At 36.3% G+C, this 18,920-nt stretch overlaps 2 protein-coding genes across 2 annotated transcripts; both read right to left on the bottom strand.

Moving 5' to 3' along the window:
* Nucleotides 1-6,465: 6,465 nt before the first annotated feature.
* LOC100372057 (uncharacterized) lies at nucleotides 6,466-9,963 on the bottom strand. The gene is made up of 2 exons (XM_002731500.4): nucleotides 9,821-9,963; nucleotides 6,466-7,386 (listed from the first exon to the last, which is right to left on the bottom strand). Exon 2 carries the CDS (start codon nucleotides 7,353-7,355, stop codon nucleotides 6,609-6,611), a length of 747 nt encoding a protein of 248 aa, XP_002731546.1. The 5' UTR covers nucleotides 7,356-7,386; nucleotides 9,821-9,963; the 3' UTR covers nucleotides 6,466-6,608.
* Nucleotides 9,964-11,971: 2,008 nt separating this feature from the next.
* On the bottom strand, nucleotides 11,972-17,369 carry LOC146737917 (uncharacterized). The gene is made up of 2 exons (XM_085504736.1): nucleotides 17,243-17,369; nucleotides 11,972-13,049 (listed from the first exon to the last, which is right to left on the bottom strand). Exon 2 carries the CDS (start codon nucleotides 13,031-13,033, stop codon nucleotides 12,290-12,292), a length of 744 nt encoding a protein of 247 aa, XP_085360862.1. The 5' UTR covers nucleotides 13,034-13,049; nucleotides 17,243-17,369; the 3' UTR covers nucleotides 11,972-12,289.
* Nucleotides 17,370-18,920: the final 1,551 nt, after the last annotated feature.

Here is an 18,920-nt window from a genome sequence, read left to right as displayed (position 1 = left end):
CAAACCTTTTAAACAAGTTTGTGAAAAGCAAACACACTAATATAACACAAAATGTAAAGATAAAATATATTTATATAGTGTAATATTTTGTATGTAAATAAATAAATTATATATAAAAAAAGTTTTCATATTTTTTAATAAAACACAACTTTCTGAGGAACTGTAGATATTGAACCTAGGCATCTATTTTTGATCCTCTCCATTCCTATCAATCTCTATCCTCATTGCAAAGAATGTCAGTATCGGCACTATCACCAGGATCATTAGAACCACTTTTACCATCCTCGTAACTCTCTCCACTGGAACTATCAGACAGGCACTCATATTTTAACTTCAGTTCTTCATACAGCTTCATTATCTGCTGCTTAGCTGCAGCACAGAAGATATTGCGATGAATGAGGTATTGAAAATATACTGCATCCATCTTTGACAACTTCAAATTGGCTTCAGTTTGATCTGAGATTTCAAAATCTACTGAACCATGTATACCATCAGGGAAACATCTTTGTACAACCTCAGTGGATGATATCCTTTGTAACAAAGCTGCAACTCCTCTTGCAAAACGATTTCGTTTTCGCTTCTTCACTTTTCTCCTGTTTTCTTTTCTCTACTTATTCTTCTTTTACTTACATCTGACAGTCCATGAAATACATTTCTTAACCAAGTCAGTGTTTTATCAAGATCTGCCATGAACTCAGTAGATTAACTGCAGTTCACTCACCATGCTGTCATTGTAAGCCGTCTGTTCAGTAGCCCACTGTTTTAGGTGTCTTCCATAACTGGTAAATAAGTCAGAGTAACTTTCCCCAACCATTGACAAACAGTGAGAGACCGTACCACTTCTTAAGCGTGTATGAGACCCCATGTGTGAATAGTAATAGTGAAAGAAGACAGCCAGATGATTGGCAGCCGCGTTTCAACATCACGCAGAATTTCAAAAATGGGCTTTTATCTTTGGAGAATACTGAGAGCATCAAAGAATTTTCCTCTAAGTATGCAGTGGAAGAGCAATATGTCATAGAGTATTTACAACACCTTACCACACTAAAGCAAATGAAAACCATTAAGGAAAAAGGTAGAAAGAAACAACAAAAAAAGAAGCAGGAAAAAAGTCATAGTGATTATGACTGGATTTCTTTGGTGTTGAATGGGACACTAAAAACATTGACAGCAGCTGAGTTGGATAAGTACCTGAACCATAATAAGCTACCAACAAAAGGGAACAAACAAGACAAAATGAAATCAATTACCAGTGATGTAATCAGAAAATCATATAAAGATCAAGCAAAAACACATAAAATCACTGAACATTTACAAACTGTAAACACCAGAATGTACAACACTGACGAAACTGACTCAGAGGACTCTGATGGTGATGATCTCGTTGACAGCCTAGTGCAGAGGAAATAGAGACTGATGACTTAATAGTTCATTAAACTGTAGTGACGAGGTCAGGGAGAAGAGCTGGAACCTGGAAGCATGCAACGATTCATTAATGTAAATCTTTATTGTTTAAAAAAAATTTCATGGGGGCGCCTACCATATTTTGTTTTTTTCTAAGAGGGGACAGTCCAATTTTTAATATACACCTAGGGGGGGACTTGTGATTATTTAACAATAACATGTGAAATTCACCGGCGCCTCCTCGGTCAAATTAACTGGTGATTCCCTAAAAGACATTGGGTAGCTAAACCAATCAAGGAAAAGAAAGCATATCAACACATTTCTGAGATGATACTAGCAGTCTGTAACACGGAGGGAGAGAGTGGAATTACTGGCAATGACTTCGACTAGCCAGATATACCTTCTAATATCGCATCTGTTCCTAAACATTGTATAGAAGACATAGTGTGTGTTCATTTTACAACGTTTGCTTGAAAAAACAAACATTGTATTAGTTATGCGTACATGTTTGGCAACAGCGCATGCTAGGGTCTCTGATTCAAAATGGTTGCGTAGAAGACGGTGTGCATTTTGCTCTGGCGTTTCGATTTTCATAGGATTTCATCTGTTTTATTTCGAACAAATATAATACAAGTTGATCGATATTTCTACCGATATCGTGCTTGAATTGTGTGAAGCGGGACAAAATATAATTTCGAAAATCGTGTTATTTCCTACCTTGTGTTACTATATGAAAGGTCTTCGAACGTATCGGCGATTGACTAAGCATTTTGACCTTATTTCAGATCCTTTTTATTATCCCAGAAACGTTGCGAGCGCCTGTGACAACAACCAACATAATTCAAAATACATAAACGATAGTATAATGATATGCAGCCTATAGGTGGTATGTAGTTTGTAAACACACCTACATTTCAAGGACGAATGGTCTGCCAATCAGAGATATGTCAGAGACATGTTATAATTCATCGCGGAGGGATTTTATAATCCACAAGGGTCAAAGTAGCTTGATAATCAATCATAATCTAACCATGCCCCCATTTTGAAATTAAATATCGTAAAAAGTTCTCGAATATTCTTTACGCAATGCAATAAGGGTAGTTCATGTGTGCGTTTTCCTATCAGAATATTTGGTCGCTGTTCTCATACGCAAGATCTCCTCTCTTAAGAATAATCTTACGCATAATTTAAAAAAAATATGAATATTCATAATCTAAACCGAACTCTCGAATGAAACTAGCCACAAAAAATGGTCGATATCAAGTACCAGATAGCTCAAAGAGCAGTGTGTCTGTTTGACTTACAAACAGTCTCTTGTTTGTTTTTGGTGTGAGTATATCAATCGAGAAAGCCTGGTTACCGCGAATTATCGTGTTTCTCACATATTAGGTCCATGTAAGAAAAAAATAATGTTATGATGTTAGTTGATTTTTGATAAAATTGTCTTCATCAGCTGAGGTGCTGCAATTTTCAATTTTAAAAGGTCTTTTTAGCGAGGGCCCAAGAGTACAACAGATATGGGCAACGATAAGAAGGCACGATAAAACGCAAAGGCTCATGGTAGACGATTGTTTGTAAACAACGACATGGTATGGCCGTCTGACGCATGCGCAGATGATGAATCCCTTACTTGAGTATATGTATATGTATGTATATGTATGTAATGATTTGGGATGTTACCTATTTAATTTTTAAAAAAGCATCCAAAATTCTCGCGGAAGACTGTACACATTAAAGTATTTGCGTAAATGTCATGAATTTGTTTTTATGTATCTGTTAACCGACTTAATTAGTTGATTATTAGCGAATTGCTGTGTTATGTCTGTCATCGTTTAGGCCTATTTGAAGTTTTGGACGGAACTTAGCTCAGTGATTTGGAACTAATTACGAGATAACCATCGCTATTCTGACTACTCATTCTGACAGTTGGTATTCATAGTTATTAATGTAGTGAACGATTAATCAAAAGATATGACGTATTCAGTACTTAGTGTGATTGGCTTTATGATTGAAAGTTACGCTCTAGAGTCTTTTTTCTGTTTTGTAATTGGTTAGAGTTTTGAAAATGAATAAAGAGAGTGTGAGTTGGTCTTGGGGAGCACAGCACGATGGACGCAGTCGAGAGTGCAGTCCTGGAGAGCCTTGGGTCAGCCTTGCGATAGTCTTGGGGATTTTCCCCCCAGGGCGCTGTGTCTTATAGAGTGCTCGATTGACCGACTAAGACGAGAGCTGAAACGTATTTCGTTGTGTGTATCTTATTTGACTGTGACTTTCCCAATCCCGCACCTCAAGGGGACGAGATATAGAGACGAGACGAGTTTCCACCTGACAAGTGAGGAGAACCCAGAGAGAGAAGAATTTACCCCCCGATATAAACATCATTCTGAACTGTTCTACAAAGATGGACTAACATCGTTGTTGTAACCATGGTGAAGTTGTTAATTTTATAGCGTGGGTGAGTATAGAAAAGAATTAGTAGGAACCTGGGTCACTTTCTTCCCTACAACAACTTTTGACCCGCCCACGATGTTTTGTTATACACATTGTATGCGTTTTTAAAAGTATAATCTTGGTAAAAATTGCATAGATATGCGGCTTCACCTATAAATAATGATTTAACTAATTCTTACAATTTGCTATTTTTTTTGATAGTTATAATCATAGACCCTCTAACAGTTAGAGGGTCTATGTTATAATTATATATATTTTATATTTATTTTGTTATATATAAATATGCTACATTCCATGCTAGGCTTATAAAATATATATATATTAAATTGTATTACAAACAGTGGAGAAGTGAATTACCAATTATTATTTATTTTTATATTTCTATTTTATTAAGCTAAAAGACAACAGGCAAAAAGGCGATTACAGGTTTGTACAATAAAATAGTTCACAAATAAAACATCTATCTAATATAAGTGACTACATTGTTTTCAAAACTTTTAAAATTTATAAAAATATCAATTTTTTGACAAATAAAATAAGAAAGTACATGTAAAGGAATTTCCGATAAAATGTAAGAGCAATCGCAATAATAATGAAGGGATTTGTGTAAAAACGTAAGTTGAAATGTTTGCAGAGTGATGCGCGGTCTTTTGAGGAGTATACTAGTAATATATGTGCCATTTTACATAAAAAATGATTAATTTCTTTTGAACTCGTTTAATTTTAACAAGAAATGTTTGTTAAGGACCGTATCTGAGAATAGTACTCAAGGTTGCCCCTCACTAACGTTGTGTATAATTTTTTAATAAGTTCCATATCTATCAAAAGATTTTCAAGTTCGCTTTAGAAAACCAAACATTTTAAAAGCTTTGCTTACACAAATGTTTATATAATCCCTAACTGAATGTTTCTCGTTATCGTGACTCTACTAACAACCTTTACGTTCCTTTTGCCACCCTGAACACCAACCAACGACACGATGAAGATCTTTCTGAAGCTTAAGACAATCAGAACGACGTTTTATACAAGTGTACAGCCCCGAATCATCAGCAAAAACGGAGGCATTAGAATGCCTAACGCAGCTTGGAAGGTCATTGACATACACTATGAACAATAATGGCCTCAACAATGACCCTTGAGGGACCCCAGAAGTATCTTCGAATTCGCACCAGTCGGAGACATGACCATTCAAAACTATTCCCTGGCGCCTTTCATGCAAATGTGATTGAAGCCACATAATAAATTACCACAAATTCCAATTTGCAAATAAATACCAGAATGGCAATATCACTGAATATACGTATTCCACTATGTTCATTATTTTTAATTAACGGAACTTGCAAAATCACAAGACTATTAGTGAATAACAGAACGCAATATATATTTTCTAGTATTATTAGCCCCCACCCCCCACCCCCACCCGGACCAAGTCCGGGTGGGGGCTTGTAGTTTTGCCTTCTTCAATCCGTTCGGAGTGATTTCTCGGAGATGGCTGGACCGATTTTTTAAAAACTTTGTACAAAGACATAGTGGTCAACCATACATGGGCACGTCAATTTATTTTCCGATTCGATCACATATAGCCAACTGGCGGCCATTTAAATGCCAAAATTCAGTCAAATTCGGTTCAAATTGTGTGTCCATCGTCATTTCTCCGAGATGGCTTGACCGATTTTGTTGAGACAAAGGATCCACCCATACAGATGCACGTTGTTTTCATTTATTGAAATGATCAAATATGGCCGTCTGGCAGCCATTTTTTTTTGTTAATCATGGCTTTTGTCTGTCCATTGCTATTTCTCAGATATGCCTTGACTGATTTCAATGATACTAGGTAAAAAGATCCAGTGAGGAGGTATACATATTCACATGGATTTTTTTCTTTATTTGACCAAATATGGCTGCATGGCGGCCATTTTGAATGTCAAAATCCTGTAAAATTAGGGCGTGTCCATCATCATTTCTCGGAGATGCCTGGACCGATTTTGCTGGGACTTGGTACAAAGACAAGTGACCACTGGCACAGATGCACATTGATTTACTTTTTCAAGAATCAATTAATGAACTCATTTACATATTTTATTATTAATTTGAATTCTTGTTAATATTTTGTTAACTAATAGACCCACTCAGACCAAACTTGGTAGAAACTTGATTCGTCAATATAAGATATATGCTATGCAATATTGATTTTCAACTTAATTAATAAGTTAACTTGAATATTTAATTAATTTAGAATTTTTGTTAATATCTAGTGAACTAATAGTTCATGTATTTGCTATTTAATATTGACTCAGTTGAATTTCCATATTCAGCTGATTGTGAATTTTTTTTAAGATGTCCTAGCTGTTAACTCTGAGTAACATACTTTTGATTTTCAACTTAATCTTCCTACCCGATTTTATACATATACATTCAAACTTTATAATTCATAGTGAACTATAATCACATCTGACAAGTGGGGCTGTGTCATCTTCAGATAACTTGTTTGCAGATAACTTTATCATGATTTTTAACAATGTAAATATGATGTGTTACATGTTCAAAACAATTTTGAGTATGTTTTGCGCTTGAATTGTGAATAAATATTTAAACCCTATTTTGTCAATATTGCTTTTAATCGTACGGTCTTATTTATTTAATTTTAATAATTAGCACTTTTTATAATGCTAATTTATAACTAAACTATACCAATTTTTCCAGGTGTACATAAACATATTTTACTGAAATACGCGACATGATTTAACTCAAATTCAAGCATCATATCCGCCATCATTAGTGTGGTTCTCATTGCCCCGCAAAACAGGGTAGAACACACACAGTGCGATGCAGTCTTCATGAATGTTAACTATGTGTTTATCGTGTTCATTCATGTTGTAGACGGTACCATTATCTGGTGTGATACGAGCTTCTATTTTCTTTGCCCCCTCGTCCCAAGAATACGAGACTTTCCCACTGATATAGTAGGCAGACTCAGCATGGTTACGATACGTCAGCTTAGGTGGATCGTCTCCAGTGCACATCACGGTTGTGCTTGTTATTGTGATGGCAAATCCGTCAACTTTCAGCAAAAAACGTCGACTGTGACCACGTTTGAAATCCATGTCTCTCTCTGTGCCCACGATTTCGTCAAGTGATCTTACTACAGAGCGTTCGCTAGATGGGTCAATATCTTCACAATACAAGACATACAGCCGGAGTCGTGTCTCAACAATCAGTTCGGCCGAAACGCTAGAAGAGAAGGCAACAACACTATCTGGTTTCAGCTTATAAGAACGTCCGTTGGAGGCCTTTACATCGCCAGTACCAGAGATACAGTAGTATATATGGTCTAAATCGCCGCTGTCAGATGATCTCAGTTTTAAGGTCTCTCCTTCTTCAGCAACAACTTGGTATGCGCTGAATCCCATACCGTCTTCTACATCGGTCAGTAACTTCCCTTTCATCTCGATGTTCGGGAGGGTTGCTACAGCAACGTCTTCTGAGTGACGCACAATCATGTTCACGTTTTGGCTCAACTGTAATAATCCGCTATATATTGATAAGTAGAAAAAATAATTCTTAGTAGTATTCTTAGTTAGTATTAGTTGTCATAAGTTAATATTTTAATGACTAATGAAAATATTAGCTATATGAAACAGTGTTAGTTGCCAATATGCAAGTAAACAAGTCATGTACACAATGTTTGCAGTCATGCGTACGGTTAGGATATTTCACGCACAATCATTTGGAAAATGACCACTGGATGAACAGTTATCACCATCTAGGATAAGTTCAACTATAACAGTTTTGAAATACATTATTTTGACAGTCTTTGTATAGTAATACTGGGTAACGTCATATTTGACGAACTTCTTAAATTCGCGGTTCTAAGGTGACATCATGACCAGAAACTAATTTCACGTTGCAATAACTAGTAGGATTGTTGAACCCTGGTCGAGGGACGAAAATTTCCGACAGGAAATGCTACAAATTATGAGATTTCTGTTCATTTGCCAATCCACAGACAGTAATAGAAAATGTATACAGAATTATTATATGAATGAATGACTGACTGACTGACTGACTGAAATTCGAGTTTATTGCACGTTTTTGTTGTTCTGTTGTTGTTCTATTCATTGCAAAAGATTCTTGACTGAAATACTAAATGCTTTACTGCCTCCTAGGCAAACCATTGTAAAAAATGTGAAAGTTTTCAATAGTAATTGCACGAGCAAAGCACAAAACGCTACTTGTACAAATTGTGCATATTTCGTATCATGATTTCATTAAAATACTAATAATCGGCAATACTTGTGCAGATTAGCTTTACAGTGGATTTGCCGTGGTTTTCCAGCGTTAACCAACGTTATGGATATTTAGAACGCGTTCAAATATTTGCATGTGAAATGTATCTGGGCGTAAACAAAAATGCACCTAATGTCTTGGAGGAACGTGGGCGTTACCCAATTTATTTGTTAGCCGCAAAGAAATGTATTAAATATTGGGCCAAACTGATTATTATGCCAAGTCATCGTTTCCCAAATAAATGCTACAAAATGCTTTATAATATTGAACTTTCGGCTGTACGTTTAAAACATACCTGGGTTAACGAGGTAAACGAATTGTTATACTTACGTAATTTACATGAGTCTTGGGAAACTCAACAAGTCTGTAACCCTGAAGATTTTGTTAAGTTATTCACTTCATGTTTTAAGGAAGTATTGCTTTCCAAATGGTATTACGAAATCTCATCACTTAATAAATTGGTTACGTATCAGAGTTTCAAAACCAGCCTAGAACCCGAATAATATATGGCACTTGTAAATAGTCATTCTCATAGAGTAATGTTAACGTTGTCACGTTTACGCTGCTTCTGTCACAATTTACGTATTGAAACTGACAGAAAAAAATAATATTGAAAGACATGAACGGCTTTGCATCTTGTGTGATTGAAATGAAATTGAAGACGAGTACCAATCAGTTCTTTTCTGTCCTTTTTTCGAGACCTTCGGATTTAAGTATTTACCACATTATTACTTTTTGTCTCCGTCAGTGCAAAAATTTGTCCAATTAATGAGCTCTGTAAATGCAACTCTACTCAAACGATTGTTAGCTTTTTTATTTCATTCTTTAAGACTAAGATGCAATGAAAATAATGTAAATAGTAATTGAACAACTTTAGATTTTTATTTATTTATTTATTTATTTATTTATTTATTTATTTATTTATTATGTATGTATTTTGGGCCACTGGTTTATAGTACAAATAAAGACCTACATATAATATGTGGTATGATGTATTCACGAATTGTTTTGCTTTTCTTGAAAATTTTCCTATGCGAGTTTTACCTAATGATCTGCGGATTGGTATGTTATTTCCGCTTTCATGGGCCATGAGTATAACAGCACTCGACGTAGTGCACCACTTATTTGTTCAATGGTGCATTCGATGATGTGCCGTATTTCTGTGTTCAGTGTTTACCAACAGTAATAGCGGGATGTGGCATACCATTTAATACGAAATAAAGACGGATCCAGGTACTATTTTTGGTCACGCTATATTTCGTTTTTACGAACATTAATAAGCCTACATATGTGCAATAAATTATATGTCAAATTCTTCATAAAAGTAATGTATATACCAATACCAATTATTTTTATTTCATGCAAATTGTTTACACATGTATTTCATAAACAAACAGTACATTATGTATGATGAATAGTACATATTATGTATATAATATATTCAATGTAAATATATATTTAATATTTGCAAATAATGTAATATACAAAATATTGAGCATGACAAAAATTATTTTATTAATAAATACCTGACTTGTATCATACAAAAACAATGCGTGTTGTCGTTTTTGAAAGTGTTATTATTTATTATTTATTGTTATTTAATTTATTGTATGTGCATAATGATGTCAAACCCTATTTTAATAGCAATTATTCAAGAATTGCCAGTAAGGTAACTCACCGCTCGTTGCCGCCCAGTCTTTAGTTGATTCTCGTCTACGGTGAGACTGTGACTCTTGATAGACTGTGTAATGGCGTGTCACGTGCTACCAATTAGCCTATCAGCCTTCAAATCTTATGGTTGTTTTGTTCACCCAGTTTTATCTGAAAAGCGATGTATGGGAGCGTACTTTAATTACGTCAGCTGTTAGACTGGTGTGTGTAGCTCTGACAAGTACGTGTGGATCTGGACAACTCTCCATGAGACACTTCAAACTGGCTGCATTTCTAAACATAGCTGGCCAACATGTTTTTACTGGCCAGAATTCTATAACAAAATATTCTGTAACATATGGTTTCAACAAATTAAAACATTATTTTGATTTTTGTAACCTATTTTTGGAGAACTTCACTCAGTTCTGATCAGTAGTATGAGACCTGTTATGTTTCGCCGTCTGCGAAGAGCGCCGCCTGTGACGACATCGTGGTAACTCATTTTTTTCACCATAGTCGGCGCATTTCTTGCTGCATAGTAGGGGCTAAAATAAAAAAAAATCGCGGATCCGTCGGGATATATTTCTTGACATGTGTCAGTCTATACTTTCCACCATCTCCGTCATTATAGGAGTTTTCGAGTCATGAGTGGCGTGGTTTTGTTTTGGGGGTGTTGTTATGAAACGCTTGAAATTGGAAACTAGGGAATCTGAATGTTTTGATTGCCCGATAAAGATAATCAATGAATAGTTTGGTTATTTTCCAGAAACACTTTTTTTTTGAATTCAGAGAAGTACGCCAAAACACATGAACATTTGTTTGTATAGGTAAGTAGTTTCTCCTCTGGATTCGTTTACACAATGAGATCATTGGCGACATATTTCTATATCCCCGGGCCGTGGGCGGACGATATTCCGTCCACACATATAAATTATCCGTTAACTGTTATCGTATTATCGGTTACACCGTGACGTCGTGTTCATGGTACTATAATTTTATATATGATACATTTAAATATGGCGGTCGCAGACACGGGGGGTGAGATAGGTCACCAGTTGTAAAATTCATTTACATTGCAGTGACAGCACATAGCATTGTGCTAAAATGCAGGGTTATAGATAGCTTAGATGCACTTGACAATGGAATTGAATCAATGTTTGGCGAACTGCACCACCCAGAAATATAGCATGCATAGTCGATGTTGTGTGGATGATATTTGTGACTACATTCCAGTTATTGACATGTTTTAAGGAATACTAAATTGTCTGGTTAACAATATTGTTATGCAACTTCAAGATTGCACTCTGGAAATAAAAATGGACGAGAATTTGAAATCAAAGAAAGCTGAAACAGAACTCCCGTGTCCCGAGGGTATTGGGGGCATGAATTACAAATAAGTATTTTCTCTATCGCATTTGTTGCATTTACCGATCTGCAACAGTACTTATCATATTACAGTTACGCAGAATATTAAGGTCACATGACCATATATGGTCATCTGATACTTAGTATATTAGTTACATCTCTTGTCAAATTCCACCACCATAGTACTAGTTGCAAGTCCTTATCTGCAACAGTGCTTGAGATATTACAGTTATGAATAATATTTGTAAGGTCACAAGAATCCATTTAAGTAGGTAATTAATATCCATGTATATTTGAACTCTGGAATAATCAGATATGATACGTGGTTGATTAAAACAGATTGCAACAAGAAATTTATTAAATCTGCGCATTATTCTATGCCATCTATGTGCCTTGTGTATTAAATATTATTAAATTGCACTTGAGAAACAAGTGAGAATGTTTAAAATTAGCTAATGAATATGAAAATTAGGTCATCAATATACAAGGATTTCAACCCAAAACTGATCAGGTCTGCACATTATCCGAGATCATCAATGTACCAAGTGTCATTGAAATCTGATAATTGGTTATTGAGATATCTAAAGAATAGGGCACACAATTATGGGTATGTCTTTTTAAACAAGGAACTGAGAAGTACTATCCAAAAGGAATCTAGATATATATCTTTTCAGTTGACTTCACAGAAAATATCTACCAGTGTATCTGTCTGGGGGGGGGGGGGGTTACACAAAGAGGCTACGTTATAATCTGAATGTACCTTAAATACCAACATCTTCAACGTTATCTGTGTCTACTGAGTGTATTGAACAGATTGTTATTATTGAGAGGTAATTTATTAGCTACATTTGGTACATATACACTTTATTAACCAAACAAATAGAAAGTGACCGATAGTCGAATATACATAGAACGATTTTATGTATTTGCGATAAACCACTGATTAAAGCGGGAGGGTCGTCACCTGCGCACGCGCAGAAATTGAGTCACAAGCGATGATAAAAACACACGCTAAAAACGCAAAGACTCATGGGTAGACGTTTGTTTGTAAACGATGACACGCTATGGCCGCCTGACGCATGCGCAGGTGACGACTCCCCCCGCTTTAATGTGTCTTTAATAAGTTCATTATTCAAACATCATAACTTGAGTAGCCGCCATCATGGTTGTGATTTTCGTCGCCCCGAAGAGGTGGGTAGAAAATACACAGAGATACACTACTCTTTGCAGACACCACGTGTTTGTCGTGGTTGTTCAAGTTATACATGGTTCCTTCGCCGGGCGAGACGCGTGACGTAACTGATTCGGCACCCTCGTTCCAAGAATAGTTAACTTGGCCGGCAATGCAATACACAGATTCGGCGTGGTTCATGTATCCAAGCTTTGCGGGCGGTTGCTTGCCTGTCGTGTTTGTTAAGCTGATACCAAATCCATCCGCCTTCAGCAAAAATCGGCGACTCTGTCCCCTTTTCCAGTCAACATCTCTCTCTGTGTCGACGATATCGTCAAGCGATCTTAGCACAGCACGTTCGGTGGATGGGTTGACATCTTTGCAATACACGACATAGAGTCGGAGTCTTGTCTCAACGAACAGCTCGGCCGAAATGCCAGAAGAAAAGGCGGCAACACTGTCTGGTTTCAGTTTATACGAACCTCCATTAGAGACCTTCACATCACCGGTACCAGATATGCAGTAATATATATGGTCGAATTCACCGCTATCTGATGATCTAAGTTTCACAGTTTCGCCAGCTTCCACGGAAACATCATATGCAATATGACCCATGATGTCATCGCTCGCAACTAGAAGTCGTCCTTTTAAATCTGAGTTAGGGAGGGTTGTTACGGCGACGTCTTCTGCGTGACGAACAATCATGTTTCAAGTTTGCAAACTGGGGAGAAAAAAATATATATATAAAAAAATAGTAAACCAATGTGATTTGTGTGTGTGCGTAATAACTTTGTGGTTGAAAACACACATTTCACATGGACATAAATCGTCCTGACGCACTTTCTATGGGGGCGTTGACTGCAAATAAGTTCAATTTTAAATCAAACTATCTTTACCGTATTCCTTGTATTCATCACGAATTGTGTCCACGTCCTGGGGTGGGGGCAGTTGATACATAGCTGGGTAGGGAGGTGCCCCTGAGTGCGCAAAAGGATGACCATTTTTTATACCTGGATAGTGGCGAAATCTATCCCCATGTTTATACCAAACTACCATTTCTGTCATCACTGTTTATTCCAAATAAAACAGTTACCGCATTTGATCTACTAGTCTAAGAAGAGTATCTCCAATAGAAGCACATGTAAGCCAGCAGTTGCATTGTATATTGATTTATTAAAATATGTATTTTGACCATAGAAACACCTCTGTCACTTACATAAGAGCATATTTATTACCGATATTTATACCCATCTTGACCAGAAATAATGGTTTCTGTAAATATCACATGTGCATCTCTATAACAGACTGTGGTTTCAGATCTGGTGTGTAATGGTTAACGAAGTTCATTTATTGGGACACTTGCGAAAATACGCTCCTTAACTGTGAGACTGTATAAAATAACTAACTTACCGGTGAATCTGGATCTAGGGAGAGTTTTTATATTATTGGTCAGTTAGGCTGTGATATGAGAAACTGGTTCGTGACACCACTAAATATTCCCCGTATTTTAATAATGTACCAGTAGAAATCAGAAAATGTGGCTATTCAAAATATTAAACCACAGAAAAAGCCCGGATGTACTTGACCTGTCACATATCATTAAATTGAACACTTTGCTTCTTTTATATTGTGGATTATATTAAATATTGTATAATGTTCTGAAGATGGTAGTACATGAATAGGGAGTTTAGTTTGAAACCCTCTTTGTTGAAAGTATTGACTATATAAATACACTCAGTCGAGTGTGATTCAATTGTTATCACAGTTATTGAATACACCATATAAATAAATCATGTAATTTCTTTAATATTCATATACCAGGAAACAACTTGACAACAAGTTTTAAAAAAATATGATATTTATGGCTGCACAAATTAGCATTTTTCATATTGCATATCGTCATTGCCAAGTTATAGTATCAGTCATGCGACGTGATTTGTTAACCTGTTTTTATTAATTTGGGAAAATAATGTTTCTATCGCATTTTAGGAATTAAACTGTATGATAAAGACGGCCAACAATATGCAAATTAACTAATTATGCATACATGAGTACAAAAATATCAAAGTAGTACAAGTGTGGCAAACACCGTGGAATAGAGGGTTGTTATGATTGGTGATTGGCTGCTTGCCTTAGAGCCTTGGTAACCTTTGTAAGAGAAGGAAACAAGAGCGAACGGCACAGCGATGGGTTACCTCAGCTGACTGTTTGTGTGAATAAAGCTGGATTATCTGTAATGGACTGGTAGAAGGGGGCAAGGGGGGTTGCTGGTACAGTTTTAAGGGAAATAAAAAGGGCTTTTTACAATTTACAATTTCCGTAATTGGTATAGTACAGGTGTGATGGTTCAAATACCAAAATGGCAACAGTAACAGAAAGACTTCCCTGGCGGTGATGATAAAATACGAACACGGAGCCAACAGATGAGGTTTCAACTGGTACTGGTATTATTATACTCTGCAAACATCAAGTACAATAACGCGGTAAAACACCACTACTCCAATAACTAGATACTTAAACTCCAATACAATTCAACGAGATCTCCCATCTGAACTCAGTGCTGAACAACTCCCCTATATATACCCACACTGTCTATAAATAGACCATTACATCAGCATACATAATGAGTCTGGAACTTACTACCAATTTCTAGAATGTTCCATTACCTTCTATTGCCTCATACAGTGTTCTATTACCTATTCAACCAGTTTCTAAAAAAATCTAAAATATTCCACCCAGACACAGTACGGTTCTAGAACATTCTCAGTGACACGGAAGTGGTACGTAAGTCGTATGCGACAATTACGTTGTACATCTAGCCTGTGATTACAGAATTACGGAATTTATTTTTTCAATTTACGTTGTACGAACAAAAAAATAACCCTTGCCCCCCCCCACTGGTACGTATTTCTAGATGTAAGCGGCATCAGCCAAGCGAGACGAAGTTCCCGCTCCCAAAACACAACACTAGTGTTCAATATAACAAGTGGTTATTCAAAACTAATTTTTCTACCTATTTGCTTCGTGGCGAACCCCCCCCCCCTTTTACAACCACTACAGTAGGTCTTTCTACTACGGAAAGGTCTTGCTCTTCCGCTTGGAATTATGGTACATTTTTCTGACCTCTCACGCTACTCTTTCAGACATTTTTTTAAACAGCTTCGTCCACCCGCCCAAATATAACCCCATTCTGAAACCTTGTGATATTAAAGTCTAACATAGTTGGACATCATAAAAAACAGTACAAGAATTTACATCTTGGAAATTATTTGGTCACGAAATAGTCATTTCCTGTACAAGGTTCAATGTACATACATAGTTGTCGTTTATTCTTGTATATAGTGCTTTTTAAGTCATTCTAGAATCAAATATTACCAAGGACTCTGTGGACTAACTCATGAAATTGAATGAGGCCAGGCCCGTAGTTTGGGGGGGGGGGGGGTCGGGGCGTTCGGTCGAACCCCCTAAATTTTGGAGTGAATAGTTTTATGATCGTAGATTAGAACATAATAAAACAAACAGTATTAAATAAAATTAATATCAGTGAAGTAACTGTCAGACTCAACCGACATTGCATAGTAATGAGCATTTTGGTGGCAAGGAGCTTTAAATGTCAATCGTGAAGTTATGCCGTCGCAACTCCACAACAGCCAATCAAAAATATTGTTGTTATAAATGGGCAAGCTTTTATACGGCGATTCCGCGATGGTGTAATGAAGATCGCGTTCAAGCAGCTGATATTAAATATTAAAACAACATTGAAACAATAATGTAATGGTAGTAACTCTCTGAAGGATGTGGAGGTTCTGAATAGGACAGTTTGTCTTGTGCTAGTGTTCGCTCTGTATGTAAAGTGTGGGGATCAAACGAGATTGATAGGACAACACGGCACTGTACTTTCCTAGTTTGTCTGTTTTGGGGCATATTACTGATTATTTCATATGGCAAGCATATATGCCAATATCTCACAATTCCCGATAACATATGGTGAAAAAGACATATATATATATAGTGCCCGACACGTTTCTCTTTGATGTCTTAGAAAATTGACTATATTTTTAGTGGGTTCATAAAAAGAAGATGTAGTTATTGAAGTCTACTGAGACCGCTGCTAAACTGCCACTATATGCCTATTATGTTACCGCCCTCCAAAACAGCTTTACAGTGAACCACAAAATGTACATACTGTGAGAAACTTGCTGATGTGCCATTGGTTAGTGCATTTAATTTGTTTGATGCAATCATTGTGCCAGCTATTTCTTATGGTAGCGATATAGGGGTACGAAAATTCGGAAATCGAGAGGGTACAGACAACATTTTGCAGATATCTACTTAATAGTTGTACGAACAATGTAGCGATGTTCGACGAATGTGGAAGGCTGCCATTATGCTGTGGTTATTTCAAGCGTTGTATTTCATATTGGTTAAAATTAATTGAAGTGAAAAATAGCTGGAATCCCAAAATATGTTATATCAGGCTTAAACGATTAGACAAGACTGGTCGTTTCACGTTAAATATAGTACTGTAAAGGGGGTAATTATTCACTGGGTTTTAATTTAGCTTATTTCGCTGACTGGAAAAATGCGCTAAATTAAAACCCAGTGAATATGTAAAATTTAGCATAGAACACATTATCTAAATGACGAAACCGTGAATTTAAAACCCACTGAATATGCCTGAAATGGTAAATCAGTGAAATTTAAACCCAGTGAAAATTAGTCATTTTACAGTATTGTTGTTTTCGAACCCCCTATTCAAAAGTGCTGGCTACGGGCCTGATGGGGCTTGTCTCAAAAAAGATTTTGTTTCACTGGTTTGTGTTCGCCCACGGAGTAATTTTTGCGGGTGCGACCAACTTAACGCTAAAACTCAGATACATGACGGTGCAGATAACTTCACAGAGATGTGCTTACCTTTTCGCTAAATGTATAAGCTATTAAATGAAGAACAACAACAACTGCAGCTAGCTGCGGCTGTCCTGGAACGATCCACTGAGCGCGGCGGAGTTGTTGTTTTTTTAATCAATAAATCAATACAGCGACCTTGGGTTGGAGTGACATTTCGCGAGTGACATTCTAACTTCTCCGTCGCAAGGTCATTGACCTGCCAGTCACTGTGTGTCAGTGTACTCGATGTTATCGCCGTCGCCCTGTATCACGAACATGAACATGAATAGTTGATGTCTGACATGACGTCAAATCTTACATGCATTGAAAACCGGTTTGGGTTAAAATTGGTCTAAAATGAGGAATTTGATTTTTTTTCTTTTAGTCGATACAACCTCAGTTAACAAATTTTCCGGGAGGTGACCCCCTTTCCGATCGAAGCGCGTAACCCTAGTCGTCGGTGGAGGGCGCTGCTCGCACCTCCAAAAAGAGCAAGCTGTTAATGGTTGTTTACATTACACGCGTGCGAAAGACCGTATCTATTGATATTTTTGTCTATTGTTGTATCAGAGACCTCTTTCTATGGTTGTATCAAGTTTGCGTGACCAAATATCAGTAAATATTGTTAATGGAAATCGACTACTCAATTTCACTTTTTGAAGCAATATTTGATGACTTTAAATGAACTATCAATATTTGTATATACATGTAGAAAGCGTTCTAAACTTCCCTTATGCGTATACCTAACTACAACAGAAAGCGATATATATATATATATATATATATATATATATATATATATATATATATATATATGAATATGAATTTTATTCAATACAATGGCCTCAGGCCTATGGTACAATAAATCAAAAAAAAAATAGAAAAATACATACAGAGGGATTCCTTTAAATAATTGTTGAATCTACTAGTCACAACTGGTTAAATAGATTGACTCTGTGTTTAGAAGCGTAGAATACAAATTTTGAAATTTGATAAGTTGTCAAACTGCATTAAACTAAGAAATTTTTCGTAAGTCTGATTTGACAGATAAAATATAGGTAAATATTTTTGCTAAGATTTACATAACGTGGACATACAAGACAAAAATGGTATTTATCCTCAACCAACCCTAAATTACATAATTTACAGATTCTCATATTCCTCCGTATGTTTATTTTACGATCAGATTTAACCCGAAGGTTGTGGGATGATGTTCTAAGCTGACATAGCGCAGAACGGAACTTGTTGTCTTTTATTAAATGCAAATATCAAAGAAAGCTGAAACAGAACTCCCGTGTCCCGAGGGTATTGGGGGCATGAATTACAAATAAGTATTTTCTCTATCGCATTTGTTGCATTTACCGATCTGCAACAGTACTTATCATATTACAGTTACGCAGAATATTAAGGTCACATGACCATATATGGTCATCTGATACTTAGTATATTAGTTACATCTCTTGTCAAATTCCACCACCATAGTACTAGTTGCAAGTCCTTATCTGCAACAGTGCTTGAGATATTACAGTTATGAATAATATTTGTAAGGTCACAAGAATCCATTTAAGTAGGTAATTAATATCCATGTATATTTGAACTCTGGAATAATCAGATATGAGGATTAATCTGAATGCACATATGTACCACGTGGTTGATTAAAACAGATTGCAACAAGAAATTAATTAAATCTGCGCATTATTCTATG

Source organism: Saccoglossus kowalevskii, chromosome 10 (genome assembly GCF_978046115.1).
Source record: "Saccoglossus kowalevskii chromosome 10, keSacKowa6.1, whole genome shotgun sequence".
NCBI lineage: Eukaryota > Metazoa > Hemichordata > Enteropneusta > Harrimaniidae > Saccoglossus > Saccoglossus kowalevskii.
Note: the sequence above shows the minus strand (reverse complement) of the source record. Positions and strands in the feature narration are given on the sequence as shown.